Here is a 25,136-nt window from a genome sequence, read left to right as displayed (position 1 = left end):
GGACATGAGTTTGGGTAAAGTCTGGGAATTGGTGATGGACAGGTAGTCTTGGCGTGTTGTGGTCCATGGAGTTGCAAAGAGTCAGACACAACTGAGCGACTGAACTGAACTGAACTGTCCATTTAGGATGCAAGCAGATTCTTGCTTCCCAAAGACTAAGTTAAGCATACAGATAAAAGTAGAAATACTGAAGAGCAAGTAATGTCTAGAAGTAGCAAGTGCTCTCTCATGAGTAACACATCTGGTTGGCAACCTTATTTTTCTGCTTTTGGCTGTTTTCCTTCTATGATCAAGCCTGATTCCTTTAATGCAAAGGGCAGTAATGTGATCTGACTCTAATTATTTATTTTAAAGCTAAAATTTATTAAAACATTGGCATCATTATCTAATTTAATCATAGTAAACAACAGCTAACTTAGAGATATTTTCCATATTTTACAGATGAGGAAACCAGTGCTAAAGGAGAGATTAAATAATTTCCCCCAGAGTCACAGCAACTAAGTTCTAAGTCACTGTGATTCCAAAACTAGAATTCTTACTTACCTCTGTATCCTAAACTTATCAATATACTTACTGAAGTATCTCTGCACAAATCATTTCAAAATAAGCCAATGGCTTCATCTCTAATACTTCACTCTGTTTGTAATACTTCACCCAAGCCACCCCCTCTCTGATTCCAGCCAAAAATAAAAAACGGCAATACTTTTCATCCCTATTATACCTAACTCGCTTTGAAAATACTTTCACAAGCATTAATGGCTTAAATTACATAGCAAATCTGCAAGACTCACACCATTTTATATAGAGGAGGGAGGTACAGAGATACTATAAATCACCCAGTCACACTGCTAAGTAGCCAGGATACAGATATAAGCTTTTTAAACCTAATATCAGTGCTGCTTCCAGAACAGCTAAAGACTTCAGAAGTATCTGAGATCTTTTCTTAGATATGAAAATAATGAAGTATTCAGGGAACTGTCATGTTGCCCAGTTTCATTCAGATTTGAAGACATTCGTTGTTATTACTTTCATATTATGTAGAAATTATGATCATAGACACTATTTTCAGTAATATAATGAGTCTAGTCATCGATCAAGGAGTTTTCAGTGTCAGGCACTGTGCTCACCAGTTTCACAAGCCCAAGGCCTGAAATGACATGGTTCCTACATTTTCATCTACCAGTGACTGTCGGCACATAAAATGTATGAGTGAGAGTGGTGGGAAAACAGTGGGGAGAGGCAGGGTGGGTTCAAGTCAAGGAAAGCTTTGTTTGTTATACGAAGATTGAGAAGTATAGAATAGGGATAGGTGAAGAGGATCCACTGAAGAATTTTGATATGGGAAGCAGCATGGTCATATGTGCACGACAGGAAGTGCCTTAGGCAGCAGAAGAGGGAAGACCCTGTCAAGGGGCAGAGTAGTCAGGAAAACCAGCAAGAAGGCTACTGCAGCAGACTCCTGAGAATCAGTTCCCAAATCTGGCTGAGTACTAAAATTGTCAAGGAAGCCTTTTAAAATGCCAGATTTTGGAGGCCTGCCACGAGTTTTCTGACTCAATCTGGGTCACCAGGTGTATGTGCTCATGGTCCAGGTGTAGAATTCTCCTGGCTGGATGAGCGGCAATAAGGAAGCACCAGCGAGGGTGGGAGAGATTTATGAGATACTTAAGCAATAGAATAAACAAGTTTTAGTGACTGATGGACATCAACCTGGAGTGATTATGTGGTTGGATAGGCCATTCATTATGCCCATCAAATGGAGCATTCAGACCTTCAAAGGCAAAGAAAATGATGAGACAATCCATGGGGCATGCAGGCACAGGTGAGCACTAGGTAGGTAGATATAGACGCATGGTGGGCCAGGGAGAGCTCTAGCTTGAAGACCTAATGATGAACTCAGGAAATAATGTTTAATTTTGACTAAGAGAAGGAAGAATTCTCAAAGGAGATGGAAGAGAGGTCAGAGAAATAGGAGGAAGACAAGTAAAATTCAAAATTGAGTCAAGCATTTAACAGGGAAAGTTTGACTTCGGGACAAAGTATAAAGGGTCTAAATTCCATGTAAAGAAATCTTGATGGTCTACTGTCAGCAAAAGTGGGGGAGGGCAAAACAATAATGGCAAAGGGTTTATTTACTTAAGCCAAGACTATGAGATAGTAAGATTTGTTTTGAGGGAACATCATTCTATCATTGGTAGAAAGGAGATGGGAGAGGGTGAGTCTAGAAGTGGCAGAAGTTTGAAATTGTGTGGCAGTAACAAGGGGCTTCCTTGGTGGCTCAGACAGTGAAGAGCCTGCCTGCAGTGCGGGAGACCTGGGTTCGATCCTTGGGCCAGGAAGCTCCCCTGGAGGAGGAAATGGCAACCCACTCCAGTATTCTTGCCTGGAAAATCCCACGAATGGAGGAGTCTGGCGGGCTACAGTCCATGGATCGCAAAGAGTCAGACACAACTGAGCGACTAACAAAAAAAAACAAAAGAAAAGGGCCTAATCTAAAACAGTGGTAGGGGGTGGACACAAGTCACCCATTTCAAGGGAAACGTCTAAGGCAGAATGTTAGTCCCTGTGGGAACGGTAAAGGAAAAGGAAGTAAGGGCAAACTAAGGTTTCTAGCTCGGCCAGCTACAGGCTGAGGAACTAAGGCTGGAGAGGGCAGAATGTAGACAAAGTTTTAGAGATGATGTTGTGGGTGTGAGAAATTTCAGGCACCGTATGGTGTTTTATGGGTAGTGAGAAATATGGCTCTATTGTTCTTCTGATAGGTTGGGGCTAGTTATGATTTTGAAGTCATCAGTAGGACGATCAGTAAAGTAAACGATAGTCACCATGGCAAATACGTATTTAGTGAGGATAAATGATGGCCAGTGGTGATTGTCAGGACAGTGTGAATGTAGTGTTCAAAATAAAATTAATACTACAGACACTGCCTGACCTATACCAAGCGCAAGGAGACCTACACTCTTTATTCTAAGTACTATTGGTACACACAGTAAATCAGTCTGTGGGTTTTTGTTTTTCAAATTTTGGCAATCATGTCATACTGACATTTCATACTGTGTTAGACATTAGGTAAAATCCATGTATGGCTTTTAATTGAACTATTAATAAAAATTTTGGTCTCCTTTTGGCTATGAAACTAACCCTAGGACTGTCCAACTGTACTGATTCCGTGAGACATGATGTTTTTCTTGCAAGAGACAGACAGCTAAACTAAAAGTAGTTCATCTTATATGGGCATTTACTTCCCTCGTGTAACTGAAAGTTCAGAGGTATGTGTATTGAGGGTTGGCTCAGCAGATGAGCAATGATGAGGAACTGAGGCTTTTTTCTCTTTTAGCTGCCAACCTCAGTGAATCAGCAGCACATTCATCAGGGGAAAAAGAGGGGGCGACGGCACCCTGCATTCTGTCTTCTCATGAGAACATCTGAAAGCAGGATAACTCCACCCAGAGGCAATCTCTTTTCTGTAATCAGGGATGAAAATACTTCTTAGAAGCCATCTGCCCCCAGCACACTTTCCCTTTCATCTCTTTGACCTGAATTGTGTCACAGTTGACACAATTTAGTCAATCACTGACTAAAGAGGATAGTATTATGAACCATTTATGATTTATCCAACAGTTGGGGCTGAGGGAGGGGCCTGGCTGACCTCAGCACATTGCCGCAGGCTCAAATAAAGCAGGTGATTTTTTTCTTGTTAAGCAAGGAATAGGGGAAGGGCTGTACACATGCACGCACGCACGCATGCACACGCGCACACACACACACACACACACACACACACACACTTTCTTGGTCTACATATCCAGCCATCCAGTGTCTCACCTATTCTTCCAGCTTTATTTCACTCTCAAAAGGGCTAAGTATGCACTTGTTCAATCCAATTATTAAAATACTGAGAATGACACAAACAATTATAGAGACCACCCCTGAACAAAACAGCAATCTACATTCCAACATTCAGAAAAAGTTCTTCATCCAGGTCCAAATGAATCCAAATTTATATTTGTCTGGGCACCCATTTTCATTTAGCCCACAAGGGACATGAGAACATCTAACACTTTGTGTCCTACCCTGGGGCACACAGAAGTGTGTCAGTGGATATGTTTAGTACTTTTCCTCCTTAAAAACCCTTTTCTCTGTCTCAGTACTCTTCATGAGCCTCAGTTTATTTTCAGCTCAGATGTTTCATGTCTCATTCATTTCAGTGTATTTATCACTTGTTCTGTGCCCATTTCCTCTTTTTGGCTATATCCTAAAAGCTGCACTCATGAGAATGAAACCTTGTTTTTCTTCGTTGCTCTTCCATTTACCAGTATGTTAATAATACCACTCTGAACCTCCCAATCCCTTTTCAATCCAGCTTCTTTTTGGCTTATTCCAAATGTTTCTATGATCTTAGGAATTTTAGAAAAATCTGCTTTCTAAACAATGTCCAGGTATACATATCTAACCATAGTTAATGTATTCTTTATTGTTATGGATCTTAAAATGGCCCTGGTCCATCCCATTAAACTAGTTTCCATAACTTCCACTACATCTGTATTGGCTATAATTAAGTCCAGAAAACCACACCCCCTTGTTGCTTTATTTACCATATGAGAGATAAGACTATTAGCAAGATCAGCAAAAAAACGCATTAAATATTCTGCTTTAACAGAATGATGCTTCAACATATAGACATGGAGTTTCCAACGAGGACACTTATCTGCTTCTAGGCCAGATGTGAAACTTGTATTAGGAGAGTAGCAGTCATATTCATCCACCTGAGATATCCATATTTGGTCATTCAGTATTATTAGTTTATCTTTCTTGTGTGCTCATAGTTAAACCTAGCAGCTCAAGGATTTTCAAACAGGGCTCTCTTCCAAAGATCTCAACAGGTGTTATTTTATTTACACAACATTTAAGCTCCTGTTGACATATTCTAGTGATTATTGGTATCTTAGCAATAATTTTGTCTTGCCTACAAAATCATACTAATTTATTTTTATTCTATTTTAGGTTTACTATATTATCTTATCAGCCGTAGTTAAAACATATGTATGTTAAAAAGTGTTTATCAGAGATACAGCAGAAACAATGTCAATCATTTTTTAATATTTTAAAAAAAGACCCTCTAGAAAGCATTATTGGAATTAGAGAAACATATTTGAGGTATATTTTTTCTATTTAAAATTATTTTTCATAGCAAAATTGATACAGGTTTTTATTTTTTTTTTAATATTCTTTTGTGAATCCCTGATATTTTCTCAGCTACCGTGTTACTTTCATCTTAGACTACACTTGATATTCTCCAAAGCAGCTCCTTGTATCTGGGCACTGTTCTTCCCTTCCCATAAATTTCAGTTTAAAGTTCTCTTTATCAGGTTGGCAAGATTCCCATCAAATGCCTTCCTCTCATATGTACACCGTTTCTTACAGGGAGTCTGTTGTATTCACACATAAGTCCTCGTTAAGAAAAGCTCACTTTGGCCTTCTTTTAGCTGTTTTGGTTGAGTGCCACATGATACCCCTTGTTTTTTCATTTTTTCTTCAAAGTCATGCCTCAGCTGGAAGAAGAGATGAAAATATCCCTTCGGTGCCCAAACCAAGTGCCTCCAGTTTTACCACTGAAGGCCATGGGAATCAGCAAGAGTATAGTGTGGTCTGTAATGTGCTAAGTCTCAGGATACCTCCTGGGGAACCTCCCCTATCAGTTCCATCAGGATTTACCTCAATATGAATGAGAAAGAAATAAGATGCCCTCCCTCTAGTCCCTACCTAAAGCACTTGGCTTGGATGATTATCCTCTGACTCTCAATAGTAAGTCTGTAGAGACTTACATGAATTTACCTAATGTGAAAGAGATATAAATTATCAGCCAACATATAAAAAGATTTAGAGACTATTGTCAAGATTCCTTTATCAGTTTTAAAACTACTCTTGGTACTGGTGATAGTTACCAAGGACCATATATATGGGACTTTCAATCTGAAGTTGAACTTGGAAGTGCGCCAGGCACAAGAGAGACAAAAATACAGAATAATATTGTCTTCAGGAATCTGCAGCTTACTCAGTAAGCTAACACTGGTGGACACAGACTTAAGCACGTATCCCTGTTGTAACATCAGACTTCCATAAAAATCTGGTGCACACAACTAACCACAGCACTGGGCTCACGGAAGTGCTTTTGAGATGATTTTACAGCAGTAAGGAAACATCAAACCACAATTATTCTTCAGTCTTGGAAGAACATGTATCAGTTTAACAAATAATACAAAGAACAGATTTCATAAAAAGGACTCAATAAACAGGAATAATCATCTGAAGGCATATTCATAAGGAATTTTTATGACAGAATGATTACCATTCAAAATTGGCAATACTAAAAATTAAATATCAAAGTTGACTTACTTTTACTACGATAAGCCTTGCCAGGTTTTCACACCTCTGGTTATCATTTTCCATATACTCTACTTCAAACAGGGTATTATAATTTTCTAGTATTTTAGCCATTATCTTGTTGCAGAGATCTTGTTCTTTCACACCTTCAAGCCCAGGTGGCACACTAGAAATAAGGGGAAAAAATTGAGAGCAATTACTTTATAATAGCACAATGCCAGCACAGCTGACTCATGCTTATACATTTCCTGAATCATTGATCAGCCTTCTTAAAAGGGCACATAGGATTTTCAATAAGCTCTGTGGTGACACACAGGTATTGTTGGGACAACTGGCAAGTTCCCAAGATCTGAATTAATAGCTTGTGCTGAATAATAAAAGTACATGCTGTTCAGGAAGAAGGTATAGGTTAACATGGGTGCAATCAATAATGCTTTGTATATATTCGAAACTGTTACACATAAAATATTCACATTTATTTTTTAAAAAAGCAAAAGCTAGAAAGAATAAGTGTTACGACAAAAAGAATGAGTTTTATCATGTTAGAAACACTCAGTTACACAAATAATAGCAATATGATCTTTATTTAAGGATTTCTTAGATAATTCACAAAAGGCACAAAACTTGAAAGGATAAGATACTTCTGGGAAAATTACTGGTAGTTGTTGAAGACTATGCACATGGAAGATGTATTATTACTATTTGCTCTTCTTTGGGGTATGTTAAATTTTTCCATAATTTTAAAAAAAAGTATACAAATCTGAATGCAGAAGACACTATATACATACATGTATATACATAGAGAGAGAGAGTAAAGACAAGCTATAGATTGAAAGAAATAGCTCTTCAGTAACATAGGTGATGGGTATAGGATTTAGTAATTACACTATCTAAAGAATTCTTACTAATCAATAAGAAAATGAATAATTATTTTTTAAAAAGAGAGAGAAAAGACAAACTGACAAACTCATATAGAAGAAAACACATGGACAGTCAAGAATCTTAAGATACTTAACCTGATTGAGTGAAATATATAAAAAAGCAACAAAGATGTATCAATTAATATCCATCTGTATTAATCTCCTACAGCTGCTGCAACAAAGCTATGATCAATTGGGTGGCTTGAAAAAGAAATTTATTCTGTCACAGTTCTGGAGGCCAGAAGAGTAACATCAGTATTACTGGAAAGAAATCATACACTCCACAGAAGCTCAAGGAGAGAATATGGCTGGCAGCATTACTTGGCTGTGGCCACATCACTTTAATCTTTAATCAAGGCCAACATCTTCAAATTTCTCTTTACTCCACCTTTACATGACCTTCTCCTCTGTGTACATGTCCAATCTCCTTCTGCCCCCTTATAAGAATACATGAGATTGCATTTGGGCTGGGGCTAAGACACTTCAGTATTGTCTGATTCTCACTGCCCACATAAATAATCCAGGATAATCTCTATCTGAAGATCTCTGAGGTGACAGGTAGTAAAGAATCTGTCTGCCAATGCAGAAAATGCAGGAGATTCTAGTTTGATCCCTGGCTTGGGAAGATTCCCTGGAGGAGGGCATGGCAACCAACTTCAGTATTCTTGCCTGGGAAATTCCATGAACAGAGGATCCTGGTGGGCTACAGTCCATGGAGTTGCAAGAATCAGACATGACTAACTGAGCACACACTATGAAGTTCTCTATCTTAATTATAACTGCAAATTCCCTCTTTTACCCCCAATAAAGTAACATTCACAGTTTCCAAGGCTTCTAAACTTGCTCTCTTGAGGGGACATTGTTCAGCCTCCTATACATCCTTTGGGGTACATACCCTAAGGTGACTCCCAATGAGTCATACTCTTGTACTCCTCTCAGGTGTAGGCAGTACCTGTGATTTGCCTCTGACCAAGAGAATATGGCAAAAGTCATATCATGTCACTCCCATGATTACATTACATTATTTAAGACTCAATATTAGCAGACTGGAGTGAGGATTCTTCTCTGCTCTTGCAGAAATATGCTGCCCATTCAGAGAGGGCCAGTGAGAGTGCCACATACCAGGGGCCTAATGTGGACCTGAGCCCTCTAGCTCACAGCCAGTAAGAAGCTGGGGTCCTTGTACAGCTGCAAGAAAATGAGTCTGTGAACAACTCTCATGAGCTTCAAAGTGAGTAATTTCCTAAAGTCAGTGAAAAGTGAAGTCACTCAGTCATGTCAGACTCTTTGTGAGCCCATGGACTGTGGCCTACCAGGATCCTCCGTCCATGGATTTTTCCAGGCAAGAGTACTAGAGTGGCTTGCCATTTCCTTCTCCAGAGGATCCTCCTGACCCAGGGATCGAACCTGGGTCTCCCGCATTGTAGGCAGACGCTTTACTGTCTGAGCCACCAGGGAAGCCACCTAAACTCAAGTCTCCTTATAAAAATGCAGCCCAGCTGTTACCTTGATTTCAGCCTTGTGACACCAAACGCAGGGGACCCAGCTAGGTTGTGCCTGGACACCTGAGCCATGGAAAGCATGAGATAGCAAGTTTTTGTTGTTCTAAGACACCACATTTGTGGTGATTCATTGTACAACAATTGAAAACTAATACAGAGTTTGATACCTGGAAGTGGGTTGCTGCTATAACAAATATCTAAAATGTGGAATGTCTTTGGAACTGGATAGTGAGAGGAGACTGTAAGAATTTGACTGGCATGACAGAGAAAGCCTAAATGCCTTCAACAGAGTTTTCATTGAAATCTGGACTTTACAGACACTGGTGGTGAGAGTTCAGAAGTACTAGTCAGACAGTAATAAGGAAGGAGTGAGATCAAATAATAGGCAATGAAAGAAGCTGAAACACACGCTAGACAAATTTAGGTTGAGAACTGGAGCATGGATTTTAGAAGCCATTTGTGTTCTGTTTACTGATGACTGGGAAAAAGATGAACTAGGGCCTCCTGGGGCTTCATATGGAAACAAGGGCTAGGTCTTGGTAAATAATGATTTTTAAGTAGAAGAAAGAAGGCAGGAACAAATGACTGTTATTAAGGAGGAGAAGTAATCACAGGAAAGATAATAAACTAGTCATAAAGACTACCATTTCTATTCCAAAGGTACAGATCAGAGTCTGAAGCACACTCTTGAATTGTTTTGTAGGACCCAAATCCCCTCGAGCACTGAGCCACCAGATTAACTGGAGCGTAAGGAATGACGTCGGTGACCTCTGCTGACCCTCATGACCTCACTCCACTAGGTACCTGAATTTTGTCAACCTAGAGTGATTTTTGCTTCATTTTAATGTTAAAATCTCTACCTCAAGGGCTGGGATTGCTACCATTTTTGAACACGTGACTATGTTTGAGATGTTGTTGCATTGTGCAAGCCCATCTAGAACTCCACCTGTAAACAGAAGGTTACACTCACTCTGTCATGAAAATGTATGCACTCACAGCTGTAAATGTCACTCATTTTCCTGTTTTGGGAGACAATGTTTTGCGAGCCATCTCTCTGTCTCTTAACTTGTCACAAATAATAAATACTTCTGTTTTAATCAAAAGCACTTGGTGTATTCATTGCCTAAGCACTTTAAGGGATGATGGACTGACCCACTGTGTCCATTAACAGAAGACAATAAGAAACATGCTACTGGAAACTGGAGGAAGGGAGATCCTCACTTGCTGGCAGAAAGCAAAGTGCAATTAATTGTATTCTGCAGTTATGTGGGAAGCACAGTTTTGAGCAACAAGTTTGTATAGACAGTGCAAGAAATTTCCAAGCGATGCTGTAAAAGTGCCACCTGATTTCTCTTTGCCACTTCTAGTAAATCAGAGGCAGGGAAAAGAGGGGGTCAGGGGAAAGGAGGGAAACTGAGGTGCAAACTGCCAACTAAAAAGAAAATAAATGAAGTGAAGTGAAAGTTGCTCAGTCATGTCCAACTGTTTGCGACCCCATGGACTACACAGTCCATGGAATTCTCCAGGTCAGACTACTGGAGTGAGTAGCCTTTCCCTTCTCCAGGGGATCTTCCCAACCCAGGGATTGAACCCAGGTCTCCCGCATTGCAGGTGGATTCTTTAGCAGCTGAGCCACAAGGGAAACCCAAAAAGAAAATAAGGCTGGATTTAAAAATCAACTCGACAGATGACAGAGAAAGTGAAAGTGTTAGTCACTCAGTCATGTCCAACTCTTTGTGACTCCATGGACAGTAGCCTGCCAGGCTCCTCTGTCCTTGGAATTAATTCTTCAGGCAAGAATATTGGGGTGGGTTGCCATTCCCTTCTCCAGGATATCTTCCCAATCCAGGGATCAAACCTGGGTCTCCTGCATTGCAGGCAGACTCTTTACCATCTGAGCCACCAGGGAGACCACACAGATGGAAAAAGACATTGAAATTAAGAGATTCACTGTCAGGAAAGTAAGCTCAATGAAAAAGGCTGAGTGTGTGATGATGAAAACCTTTGCTAAAATCTCAGAAACATGAAAAGTTCAGATTATTCCATTAGACAAAGGTGAGTAAGGGTGTGTCTCACCAATCCTTTCAATTAAACCAGAGAGCCTCCAGGAATTTAAAGGCATTGCCTGTCAAGTCATTTTAGCATGAGCCTTAAATAGAGAAAGGATTATCTTGGAAAGATCTGAGAATATGTCTCTTTTCTAACAGAGTGAATACCAATGAAATTCACAGAAGACTTGTAAGTTTTTGAGAAACCTATTTCAGCAAAAACACTGCCAACTTGGAATGAAAGGGAAAAAATGGGTCTAAAATGAAAAGAGGCCATTAGATTTCCAAAATTCAGCTGGCAGGAAGCAGGCTGATAAGTTACTCAGCTACAAACATGTGCTGCCTTTCATCAAAAATGAATGATGTCTCAGAAGACAGAACCAAGAACCAAGAGCGTGAAGTTGAAAACCATGGAGAAGTATTCCCAGGCTTTGAAACTTAGTCATTAGATTCCCAATATTGGCTGGGCTGGATATCAGAAATGTCATTAGCCAGTGACTTTTTAGATTCTTAATCTTGAATTTTATCCTGTTTGAACCAGAACATCTATTGTTATTCTCCTGTGTTTGTTCCATCATTACATGTTAAGCATGTTGGGGCAAATAACCTCTCTTCAACTTCATCCTCTCAGGATGCCTTTCTCAATCAGAAAGTCACAGCCAGTCTTGAGATAGGCTAGTGGACAGTCATCAGTTGCAACAAAAGAAACTTTTGCACATTTTGTCTTATTCTGAAATTAGGTTCAAGGTGTTCTATATGATATACTTACTCTCAATCATTTTATCGCAGTATCTTTTCTTTAGTCAGATGTAAGGCTAAAGCTTCAGTTAAGTAACAGGATACATGCATTCCTTAAGACCCTCTGCACCAATAATGCACCAGTCTGTTAGAAATAGTTTTGGCAATTATAACTTTCTGCCATATGGTTATTTCCATTGATAAAAGCTTATCAATTTTACACTTACCAGTCTTTAAATATCCCAGGCAAAAGCAAATGAGAAAAAAAAAAAATGTTAAGGGGAGGATTCTGGAAAGATAGTGGAGTAGAAAGCACCAGAAATCTGTCTCACTACCTAACCAACAATTACCCCAGCAGAATTTGTCTGATGAAATATTTTGAAACTCAAGATTTTCTGGAACTCAAGGTTTACAACATCTGGGGAAGGTGCAGACAGTAAACTACAGTTAATTCTGGTCAATTTTAGTTCTTAGCAGAGTAGCCACTCTTCCCCACCCCATTCATGTGGCAGGAAAATATTCTCATATTCCTTAAGCAGCCTGCATATAGATCGTGGGAGCCAGGATAAGCAAAAAGGATCTTGTTTTCCAAATACTGGGGATCTGTGCTCTGAATGTTGACTGTTGCATCTAAGGTGCAAAAACGTGGGCAGCCGTTGCTGCTGTGTCTTTCTCCCTTGTTGTAAAGCCCTCCTTCTTAGCTGAAGTGACTTCTAGGAAATTTAAAGGGCTTGCACCCTTTTTTTTCTGACACTTGAGATTTTTTTTTTCCTTTTTACACTTTTGGGAATCAGACATTAAAAATCAGGACATTCAAAAACATCCGTATATATAGGGAAAATCAGAAAGTGATGGTGCATGCCCAGGGAAAGGCTCAAAACAGACCTGAAAAGACCTTAAGGTCACACGTACGGTTGATCTTGGTAAAAAGACAGTCTATAACAATAAAAACAAAAACCAGTCAACAAGAACTTTAGAAACAGCAAACCCTGGGGAAGGAAGAGAATCTGAATTTCAAAGTTACTACAGTATTTGATTTAAAGGACCTCTGTTCAACAAAAATATCACAAGGTATACAGAGACAGGAAAATATGGCTCATTCAAGGAAAAAATAAATCAACAGAAAATGTGCTAGGAAAAGAATTGATGGAAGATGTACTAGATAAAGATTGTAAAACAACTGTCTTAGAGGATCAAAAAACCAAAGGAAGATGTCGAAAATGTCAAGAAAATAATGTGTGAACAAAATGGAAGTATCGATAGAGAGAGAGAAAACCCAAAAAGGAGACCAAAAGAAATTCTAGGGATGAAAAATACAGTAACTGCAATGAGAAATTCACTAAAAGGATTCAAAGGCAGATTTCAGCAGGCAGAAGAAAGAGTCAGTGAACAGGAGGATAGGACAATGTAAACTAGTGAGTCTGAGGAACAGGAATGAAAGAAAAAGACCTAAGAAAAGCAAACAGGACCTAACGAACCTATGGGACACCAGTGAGTGGGTCAATATACACAACATAAGAGTCCCAGGAGAAGAAAAGAGAAAATATTTGAAAAATAATGACTGAAAATTCCAAGATGAAAGAAATGCATATGAATATCTAAGAAGCGCTAAGGACTCAAAGACCTACAGAGACACATTATACTCAAGCTTTGAAAAGGCAAAGACAGAATCTAGAAAGCAATGAGAGAGAAGTGAATGATCACATACAAGAGATCCTCAATTAGATTATCAATAGATACCTCATCAGAAACTTTGGAGGCCAGAGACTGATATACTCAAAATGCTAAAGAAAGAAACTGTCAACTAGTAAACCTATATGTGGCAAAAATATCCTTCAAAAGTCACAGAGAAATTAAGACATTCCCAGATAAACAAAGACTAAGAGTGTTGGTGACCAACAAACCTGCCCTGCAAAAATGCTCAAGGAAATCCTGCACAGAGAAATGGAAGGACACAAGGCAGTAAATAGAGCTATATGGAGAAATAAATATTTCAATAAAGCTAAATACATGGGCACTTTTAAGAGCTTGTGTTATTGTAACAATGATCTGGAACTATACTTTCTGTTTTCTAATTTAAGAGACTTAAATTACACTTAGAGTACAAAAAAAATATTAGTTTAAAAGTTTTTTTACTGTAACTTTGGTTTGTAATTGCAAACCTAGGAGACTAGTGATTCAAAAGAATTATCAGTAACCCCAATATCAAAACAAGGAAGGACACAAGGAAAGAAAACTACAGGCCAATATCCTTGATTAACATAAATGCGAAAATCTTTAACAAGGTATTTGTAAGCTGAATTCAACAATACATTAAAAGGATCATACAATGAGATTTATTCCAGACACTGAAAGATGGTGTAACACCTGCAAATCAATGAGAAACACCACGCTAACAGAATGAAAGACAAAAATAACAATCATTTCAACAGATGCTGATAAACCATTTGACAAAATTCAACATTCATTTATGATAAAAATTCACAATAAAGTGGGCACAGAGCGAAGGTACCACAAAATAAGAAAGGCCATATATGATAAGCATGCAGTTAACAACATATTCAATGGGCAAAAGCTGAAAGATTTTTCCTCTAAGATCAGGAACAAGACAAGGATGCCCACTCTCACCACTTTTATTCAAATAGTACTGGAAGTCTTAACCAGAGCAATTAGTCAAGAAAAAGAAATAAAAGACACTGAAATGGAAGAGAAGTAAAGCTGTCTCTCTTTGCAGATGACATGATATCACATAGAGAAAGTCTTAAAGACTCCACCAAAACTGGAGCTGTAAAGGAGCAGACTTTTGTATGTTACTGGAGTAAAGCTGGTATTTATTCAAATTAAAGTATTAAAACTTTAGGACAGTAAATGTAATTCCTATGGTAACCACAAGGAAAAGAGCCATAGGATGTTCAAAAAAAGGAAATGAGAAAAGAACTAAAACATTTCAGTAGAAAGAAAAAAAGACAACAACTTAACACAAAAGAGAATACTAATGTAGGAAATAAATTAAAAAAAAAAAAAAGCTTCCATGTCTAAGATATGTAAGTACTTGGGATATAATATACAACAAAAATTCAAGTGTTAGTCACTCTGACATGTCTGATTCTCTATGATCCCATGGAGTGTAGCCCTCCAGGCTCCTCAGTCCATGAGATTCTCCAGGCAAGAATACTGGAGTGGGTTGCCATTTCCTTCTCCAGGGGATCTTCCTGACTCAGGGATTGAACTCAGGTCTCTGGCATTGCAGGCAGATTTTTTACTGTTTGAGTCACAAGGGAAGCCCAATGTAAAACATGTTAAATATAATTAACACTGCTGTGTGTTATATAAAAATATTTTAACAGAATAAATCCTAAGAGCTCTTATCTCAAGGAAAAATTATTTTTATTTTTTATCTATATGAGATGAATGTTATTAAACTTACTATGGTAATCATAATGTATATAGTATATAAGTCAAACCATTATGCTGTATACTTTAAATTTATGCAGCACTATATGTCAATTACATCTCTGTAACACTGGAAGAAAAAAGCTATAAGGAGGATAGCAAATAAACACCACAATGACAGAAAGTCCTTCCATATCAGTAATTAAATATAAATGGATTGAACTCTCCAATCAAAAGATAGAGATTGGTAGAATGGATAAAAATACATGATCCAACCATATGTTGTCTACAGAGACTTGAGATCTAAAGACACAGGTTAGGAATAAAAAGGATGGAAAAAGATATCCCATTCATACAGTAATAGCAAAATATCTGACATAATAGACTTTAAATCAAAAGAGGTTTCAAGAAACAAAGAAGGTTATCATATAGTCATGAAGACTTCGATTCAGCAAGAAGATATAATTACAAATATTTATGTTTCTAATGACAGACCATCAAAGTATATAAAGGACAAATGGACGGAACGGAAGGGAGAAATAGATCATTTAATAGTAGCCAGAAAGAGTTCGATGCCCCATGTAGAACCACAGACAGAATAACCACAGAGAAATGAGGAAATAGAGGCCTCAAAAAACAAATAAAATAGATCTATTGACATATATAGAATATTCTATCCAACAACAGAATGCCCACTCTTCTGAAGTGTCTATGTGACGTTTTTCAGGATAGACTATGTGTTAGGCCACAAATTAAGTCCACATACATTTTAAAAGAAATCATACAATGTTCCTTCTCTGACTGTAATGGGATAAAGTTAGAAATCAGTAACATAAGGAAAATTGGAAAATTCACAAAATTGTGGGATTACACAACACATACTTAAGTAGTCAGTGGATCAAAGAAAAATTGTCAAAAAAATTAGAAAATACTTAGAGATGAATGAAAACAAACCACAACAAACTGAAACTTATGGGATGCAGCAAAGTAGAGCTAAGGAGGGAGCTTATAACTATTAACAACTATAAACACATTAAAAAACAAAAAAGACCTCAAATCCAAAACCTAACTTTACAATTTAAGGAACTCAGTTCAGTTCAGTTGCTCAGTCGTGTCCCACTCTTTGCGACCTCATGAACTGTAGCACGCCAGGTGTCCCTGTCCATCACCAACTTCTGGAGCCCACCCAAACTCATGTTCATTGAGCCAGTGATGCCATCCAACCATCTCATCTCTGTCGTCCCCTTCTCCTCCTGCCTTCAATCTTTCCCAGCATCAGGGTCTTTTCAAATGAGTCAGCTCTTCGCATCAGGTGGCCAAAGTATTGGAGTTTCAGCTTCAACATCAGTCCTTCCAATGAACACCCAGGACTGATTTCCTTTACGATGGACTGGTTGGATCTCCTTTCAGCCCAAGATTAAAAAAAAAAAAAAAACCAAAGCTAGCAGAAGGAAGGAAATAATAAAGCTTACAGTGAAGAAATGAACTAGAGAATAGAAAACAAAAAAGAAAATCAATGAAACCAAAAGATGCTTATTTGAAATGATCAACAAAATGAACAAATATTCAGCTAGATGGATTAAGAAAAATAAAAGGAGGTTCAAATGGCTAAAGTCAGAAATGAGAATGGGGATATTAATATCAATTCTACAGAAATAACGGAGAAGGCAATGGCACCCCACTCCAGTACTCTTGCCTGGAAAATCCCATGGATGGAGGAACTTGGTGGGCTGGAATCCATGGGGTCGCTAAGAGTTGGACACGACTGAGCGACTTTACTTTCACTTCTCACTTTCATGCATTGGAGAAGGAAACGGCAACCCACTCCAGTGTTCTTGCCTGGAGAATCCCAGGGACGGGGGAGCCTGGTGGGCTACCATCTATGGGGTCGCACAGAGTCAGACACGACTGAAGTGACTTAGCAGCAGCAGCAGCTACAGAAATAAAAAGGGTGAGTATATTAGGAATATTTAAACAGCAACAGACTGAATAACCTAGATGAAATGCACAAATTCTTAAGAACAGAAAACCTATAAATACTAAATCATGAAGAAATAGACAATCTTAATAAACCTAAAACTAATACTGAACCTGATGGCTTCACTGATGAATTCTATCAAACATTTAGAGAAAAATTAGTAACATTGTTTTTTCAAGCATTTAAAAAAAACTGAACAGAGAACAGTTTGCAACTCATGGTATGAGAGGAGCATTACAACAATACCAAAGCCAGACAGAGACTACAATAAAACTTCAGACCCCAAGGCAAACAAACATCCCCCCCAAAAACTACAGACCTAAATTTCTTATGAACACTGATGCAAAAATTCTCATCAGAAATTAGGTACAGAAATCATCAGCCTATTAAAAGGGTTTGTACATGACCAAGTAGGATTCATTCTTGCACAGATGTTTCAATGTAGAAACATTGATCAATATAATATGCCACATCAACAGAATGAAGGGGGAAAAAAGCCACATGATTATCTTAATTGATGCAGAGAAAGAATTTGACAAAATTCAACATTTTCTCATGACCCACTCAAAAACTAGGAATGGAAGGTAGTTACCTCAACACAATAAAAGCCACATATGAAAACCCCACAGCAAACATCATATTCAGTGGTGAAAGACTGAAGGCTTTTCCTCTAAGATTCCTCTTCAGCTATGCATGATGAAAGGCAGATAAAATGATGACACAAGATACATTTTGCAATAATTATATTCACACTAATAACATGTTAAAGCTATATATTATATCCACTGGGGCACTTAATAAAAATAAGATTAATATTTACTCTTCAGCAGAACTACTTTGTCACATTATATGCTGACGTCTGGATCTAAGTTAAAAGCTAACATTTAAAAAGTTATTTTTAAAAATTAGGTTAGCCATATTTTAACTTTTCACATTAAATAATATTTGAAGATCATGTCTAATGACTGATTTCACTTACCTACATGTTCTTAAGGCACCTTCATGAACATCCTGCCAAAAGTCTGTTCTGCTATTTGCTAAATCTTCAGTGTGATGAAAATTTGGGTGTGACTGTGAATGTGTTTCATACTCATTCAGGGGTCATGTGCCATGCAGGGGACAATAGGACATGGGACAATGGTTGAAGATCATTTTAGTCTAGTTTCAGTCTGAGCGTTCTCAGTGGGGGCTATATTGTCCCCAGTGAGGCACACTGGTTCTTGAGGGATGGGCAAAGAAAAAAATTGTGTGGCTCAGACAGTAAAGAATCTCCCTGCAATACAGGAAACCCAGGTTTGGCCCCTGGGTCAGGAAGATTCCCTAGAGAAGAGAATGACTACCCACTCCAGTACTCCTGCCTGGAGAATTCCATGGACAGAAGAGCCTAGTGGGTTACAGTCATGGAGTCGCAGAGTCGGACACGACTGAGCAACTAACACACAAAAAGCAGAGACATTTTCAGTATACACATGGATACACAGTACATCTAAGTATACACATAGATACACAGTACATCTAAGATGTTAAAAATTAATTGTGGAGGACATGTGATTAGGAAAAAAATTCTAAAAAGACTCCTTATGGGAATGATAATGAAAAAAAGATTGAGAAACATTGCTCATTACTGTGAATGTTAAATCTTGGCTCCTAATATAGGAGCCACCTTGAGGTAACTAAGGACTTCCCTCGTGGTTCAGATGCCACTGCCTGCAGTGGGAAAGACCTGGGTTCGATCCCTGGGTTGGGAAGATCCCCTAGAGGAGGGCATGGCAACCCACTTCAGTATCCTTGCCTGAAGAATCCCCATGGACAGAGGAGACAGGCGGGATACAGTCCACAGGATCACAAAGAGCTGGACACAACTGAGTGTTAACTAAGCACAGCACAATACAGAGGTAACTGAACAATGTAAAGGAGGGTGGGACTCTTGGAGCAAAGGGCTAGATGCAAGGATCAAAGAAGTGTTTGGGATTCTGAGTTAGAAAATGAAGGTTCAGGTCCTGGGTCCACTATTTATGGAGTGCAGCTTTCAGAAAATCACTTGACTGAACCCTAGTTACTTCATTTTTACAACAGACATGTTGGTAATATTAAATGCTGTAGGGACATTAGGAGAACTTTAAAAAGTGATGTGAAAAATGCTTTGCAAACCTATGGGGGTCAGAAAATAATCAGTGGTTACTAGAGGCTTGAGTAAAGAGAAGGGTGGGCTAAAGGGGACATGAGGGAACTGTCTGCAGTGAAGGAAATGGTCCATATCTTAATTGTGGGGGTGGTGATATGACTGTATGACTTTGTTGAAACTCAGAACATTATACCAAAGTGGATATTTCACACTATATAAATTGTATGTCAATAATACAAAAAAATTTTAAGTGCCTTGCAAATTATAAATAACCATACCAGTGCTTTTTATCATGCAGAGTAACACTCTAGCTTTCAAAGTAACAGTGTAGGTCTACACTGAACTTGCAGTTGCCTAAAATTCTTTACTCTTTTTCATAGGAATTGCTATTAAACTAGGTCTTTCTAGTTCAGATTTGAGAGTCAGAGTTCCAGACTAGAAATTTAAGTATCAATCTGCTAAGTCTCCATCCATTTTCCCACTTATGATAAGATAGAAAGAAACATCTAACATTTTGGTAGTGGTCTTCAATCTTTTATTTTTAGCCTTGCTAGTCGACAAATTAATTATCCTTCTCAGCTTTGTTTCATTGACTACTTTCATATGCATAAAGTCTTCTATATCTTAAACTAAGTCATTAACAAATGGCTTAAGGAGGCAGTGAGTGATGAGATGCTTCATTTGTAAACTCTCTCTGGACCTTTATTGTTTGATTCATGAATAACCTAAGAATATGATTGTTTACTGAGGGCTGAATGTACCTAATTGTATTATCATCAGATCATATCAGCCAATCTCGTTCACATATACTACAAATATTACATCCTCAACTAATAGTTTTGCAATAAATAATATTCCCCCTTATTTAGTTTTCTATTTAAAAAAATCTATTATTAAAAGCAATCACTGGAGGTCAGGGCTAATAGCCATGTATGCTGCTGCTAAGTCACTTCAAATGTGTCCAACTCTGTGCAGTCCCACACACAGCAGCCCACCAGGCTCTTCTATCCCTGGGATTCTCCAGACAAGAACACTGGAGTGGGTTGCCATTTCCTTCTCCAATACTGTCCTATTAATGACTACTGTGATTGTACTATATTTACATGCTACAAATAAAATATTAGTATAAATGAAGAGCTGAAAGACTGTTTTAAAAGATCACATTCAATAATAAAGCTCCTAATGCTTCTTGGGAAGATCCCTGGAGAAGGGACCGGCTACCCACTCCAGAATTCTGGCCTGGAGAATTCCAAGGACTATATAGCCCATGGGGTCACAAAGAGTCGGACACAACTGAACAACTTTCACTTCAATAATGCTCCTTGGAATTGAAGTGAGGCAATGGAAACAAAATGACAGAATGATCTCGGTTCATTTCTAAGGCAAACCATTCAATATCACGGTATTCCAAGCCTATGCCTCAACCAGTAACACTGAAGAAGCTGAAGTTGAACGGTTCTATTGAGACCTTTTAGAACTAACACCCAAAAAAGATGTCCTTTTCATTATAGGGGACTGGAATGCAAAAGTAGGAAGTCAAGAAACACCTGGAGTAACATGCAAATTTGGCCTTGGAATACGGAATGAAGCAGGGCAAAGGTTAGAGTTCTGCCAAGAGAACGCACTGGTCATAGCAAACACCCTCTTCCAACAACACAAGAGAAGACTCTACACATGGAAATCAACAGATGGTCAACTCTGAAATCAAATTGATTATATTCTTTGCAGCCAAAGATGGAGAAGCTCTATACAGTCAGCAAAAACAAGACCGGGAGCTGACTGTGGCACAGATCATGAACTCTTAATCGCCAAAGTCAGACTTAAATTGAAGAAAGTAGGGAAAACCACTAGACCATTCAGGTATGACCTAAATCAAATCCCTTATGATTATACAGTGGAAGTGAGAAATAGCTTTTAGGGACTGGATCTGATAGACAGAGTTCCTGATGAACTATAGACAGAGGTTTGTGACATTGTACAGGAGACAGAGATCAAGACCATTCCCATGGAAAAGAAATGCAAAAAAGCAAAATGGCTGTCTGAGGAGGCCTTACAAATAGCTGTGAAAAGAAGAGAGGCGAAAAGCAAAGGAGAAAAGGAAAAAGAAAGCAGAGTTCCAAAGAATAGCAAGAAAGCCTTCCTCAGTGATCAATGCAAAGAAATAGAGGAAAACAACAGAATGGGAAAGACCAGAGATCTCTTCAAGAAAATTAGAGATACCAAGGGAACATTTCATGCAAAGATGAGCTCGATAAAGGACACAAATGGTATGGATCTAACAGAAGCAGAAGATATTAAGAACGGGTGGCAAGAATACACAGAACTGTACAAAAAATATCATCATGATCCGGATAATCATGATGGCGTGATCACTCACCTAGAGCCAGACATCCTGGAATGTGAAGTCAAGTGGGCCTTAGAAAGCATCACCACAAACAAAGTTAGTGGAGGTGATGGGCTATTTCAAATCCTGAAAGATGTTGCTGTGAAAATGCTGCACTCAATATGCCAGCAAGTTTGGAAAACTCAGCAGTGGCCACAGGACTGGAAGAGGTCAGTTTTCATTCCAATCCTAAAGAAAGGCAACGCCAAAGAATGCTCAAACTACCACACAATTGCACTCATCTCACATGGTAGTAAAGTAATGCCTAAAATTCTCCAAGCCAGGCTTCAGCAATACGTGAACCGTGAACTTCCTGATGTTCAAGCTGGTTTTAGAAAAGGCAGAGGAACCAGATATCAAATTGGAAACATCCGCTGGATCATGGAAAAAGCAAGAGAGTTCCAAAAAACATCTATTTCTGCTTTATTGACTATGCCAAAGTCTTTGACTGTGTGGATCACAATAAACTGTGGAAAATTCTGAAAGAGATGGAAATACCAGACCACCTGACCTGCCTCTTGAGAAACCTCTATGCAGGTCAGGAAGCAACAGTTAGAACTGGACATGGAACAACAGACTGGTTCCAGATAGGAAAACGAGTATGTCAAGACTGTATGGAGAAGGCAATGGCGCCCCACTCCAGTACTCTTGCCTGGAAAATCCCATGTACCAAGGAGCCTGGTGGGCTGCAGACCAGGGGGTCGCTAAGAGTTGGACACATCTGAGTGACTTCACTTTCACTTTTCACTTTCATGCATTGAAGACGGAAATGGCAACCCACTCCAGTGTTCTTGCCTGGAGAATCCCAGGGACGGGGGAGCCTGGTGGGCTCCCGTCTATGGGGTCGCACAGTCAGACACGACTGAAGCGACTTAGCAGCAGCAGTAGCAGCAAGACTATATACTGTCACCCTGTTTATTTAACTTATATGCAGAGTACATCATGAGAAACGCTGGACTGGAAGAAACACAAGCTGGAATCAAGATTGCCAGGAGAAATCTCAATAACCTCAGATATGCAGATGACACTACCCTTATGGCAGAAAGTGAAGAGGAACTAAACAGCCTCTTGATGAAAGTGAAAGAGGAGAGTGAAAAAGTTGGCTTAAAGCTCAACATTCAAAAAACGAAGGTCATGGCATCTGGTCCCATCACTTCATGGGAAATAGATGGGGAAACAGTGTAAACAGTGTCAGACTTTCTTTTTTTGGGCTCCAAAGTCACTGCAGATGGTGACTGCAGCCATGAAATTAAAAAACGCTTACTCCTTGGAAGGAAAATTATGACAAACCTAGATAGCATATTGAAAATCAGAGACATCTCTTTGCCAACAAAGGTCCATCTAGTCGAGGCTATGGTTTTTCCAGCAGTCATGTATGGATGCGAGAGTTGGACTGTGAAGAAAGCTGAGCGCCAAAGAATTGATGCTTTTGAACTGTGGTGTTGGAGACTCTTGAGAGTCTCTTGGACTGCAAGGAGATCCAGCTAGTCCATCCTAAAGGAGATCAGTCCTGGGTGTTTATTGGAAGGAATGATGCTGAAGCTGAAAGTCCAAAATTTTGGCTACATCATGTGAAGAGTTGACTCACTGATAAAGACCCTGATGCTGGTAGGGATTGGGGGCAGGAGGAGAAGGGGACAACAGAGGATGAGATGACTGGATGGCATCACCGACTCGATGGATATAAGTTTTGGTAAACTCCAGGAGTTGGTGATGGACAGGGAGGCCTAGTGTGCTTCGATTCATGGGGTCGCAAAGAGTCGGAAACGACTGAGCAACTGAACTGAACTGAATGGAAACAAAATTTACTGTTCTTGTACCTGAACTTCTCCACCCACTCCCCAGAATGTTTCCCTTAAGAACTAAGATGTTCGTGTTTCTAGGTATTCAATTTATATTATGCACCTCAGCTTCCGTTTTTTTCCTCTCATATCACAGATTTTATAAACAGTATTATTTACTGTTCATCCGATTGATAATTCAGTCTTTTCTACTTTAAAGCACTAGATGAATATAAAATTTTCTAAATGAAAATTCTAGACTACTGTATCAACCTGTACACAATCAAATCTATATAATATTTAATCAATGTTTTAGCAATTAGAAAATTTTACATGAATTTAGATGTTTTAAAATATCTAGATGTTCAACATCCAGTTACCAATCATTAGAGTGAATAATTAAAAAAAAATTGTACTAGGTATGTTTCAATCTATTTTATACACATGGCTTCAACTAAAATAGTGAAAAAGTAATAAGTAACTGTTTTTAAAGATAGTTATTATTAAATATACAATGAAAAAATCAGATAGAATTGATATACTGAAACATGAAGATTTGGGTACTGTTATAGCCACTTTCAAGAGTCCTCAAAAATTTGCCATATTATACTAAAACAAAATATCTTCTTAAATATTTTATAGAAAATCTGTTTATAGTGGGGACACAAGGAGAAAACTGAGGTAAAGACAACGGGGTAGATGCGGTCTTCCAAACCTCTACCAGAATTAAGGGAGATTAAGTGCTGTGTCTCAAAGACACTGTGAAAGGTTCACAGTCAGAAAAGATCTAATAGATTTTGGGTGGAGAGGGGGGCCCAGATTTTAGGGGGGCCCCAATCTGAAATCTGAGGGAAATTTTCCACGACTCATTTTTATACAAGGATGTGGCTGATGTTAAAGCAGCAGATTAAGAATGATGGGTTAGTAACTCCATTCAGCTCTTATTAAATTGCTAGCAGAAGCAGTCAGGGTATCTACTGCATTTCAGATGACCAGCTTTAGAGAGCAGAGCTAAAACACGTCAGGGAACAGGGAGGTAAGTGGGGCGATGCACAGTGGCAGGAGCCCTCTGCCGGCCCCTCTGCTGTGCTGGAGGCTGGGAAGAGCCCTCGGCTCAAAGTCAGAGCTACCGCGGTCCTGGGCTGCCACTGCCGTTTTACACTTGTCACCTGGGCACTGAACCACTGTGGAAACCCCCTCACTCTCAAACTGAGTTTTGTCCTAATGGTATTTGGATCCTTTCCATTTCTGTAATTCTACTTTTCTGAAGAGGCACCCTGGTGACGTGAGGTGAGGTGAGTGTCAACTCCTGATGGCTTTAGAATGCCAGTGATGGAACAGAAGAGCAGGCATGCACAGGAGTTCTACCAACATTAACAAAACATGGGGATTTTGTAGAAACTCAACTTTACAACAAGTTCTCATTTTAGCGCAGAAGACGGGGAAAACCTCATTTTTCCTTTAAAGGATTAACTTCAGTGCCTTACCTAATGAACTTCTCATTATTAGCAGAGAATATCACTCTTGGTTCTCGGCTTGGTATTAAATTTTATACCAACTAAAAGTGATCAGGATCAGAATGTTAGTAGTTTGAATACCTCATGTCACTTTTAGTCATTTTTCATCATTTTCTCCCCTGCTCCTTAGGGTCCTATGACATAACAACACATTTTCCATCTCAGAGCTTCTACTCATGATATATATATATATACATTTTTTTTTTTCCTGGAGAGTCTTTCCTCTCCGTTTTCACCTAGTAAAATCTACTTATCTTCCAAGTTTCAACTAAGTTGTATCTCTACCCCCATCAAAATTAGCTGCTTCTGCTTATTTTCAAGGAATTCATTTAATCTTCTATTATAACACTTAAAAGTGTCTGTTTTA

The 25,136-nt window shown here is 38.8% G+C and overlaps 1 protein-coding gene across 4 annotated transcripts in view; it reads right to left on the bottom strand.

Moving 5' to 3' along the window:
- FAM13A (family with sequence similarity 13 member A) overlaps nt 1-25,136 on the bottom strand; it is a 313,318-nt gene that overhangs the window by 201,259 nt on the left and 86,923 nt on the right. For all 4 annotated transcript variants that reach the window (XM_052641719.1, XM_052641721.1, XM_052641720.1 and 1 more), the window contains exon 5: nt 6,397-6,550. In XM_052641719.1, coding sequence (XP_052497679.1) covers nt 6,397-6,550 — 154 coding nt within the window. The remainder of the gene's footprint in view (nt 1-6,396; nt 6,551-25,136) is intronic.

This window comes from Budorcas taxicolor, chromosome 6 (assembly GCF_023091745.1).
Source record: "Budorcas taxicolor isolate Tak-1 chromosome 6, Takin1.1, whole genome shotgun sequence".
Lineage (NCBI taxonomy): Eukaryota > Metazoa > Chordata > Mammalia > Artiodactyla > Bovidae > Budorcas > Budorcas taxicolor.
The sequence above is the reverse complement of the archived record's forward strand: the minus strand, read 5'-3'. Positions and strand labels throughout refer to the sequence as shown.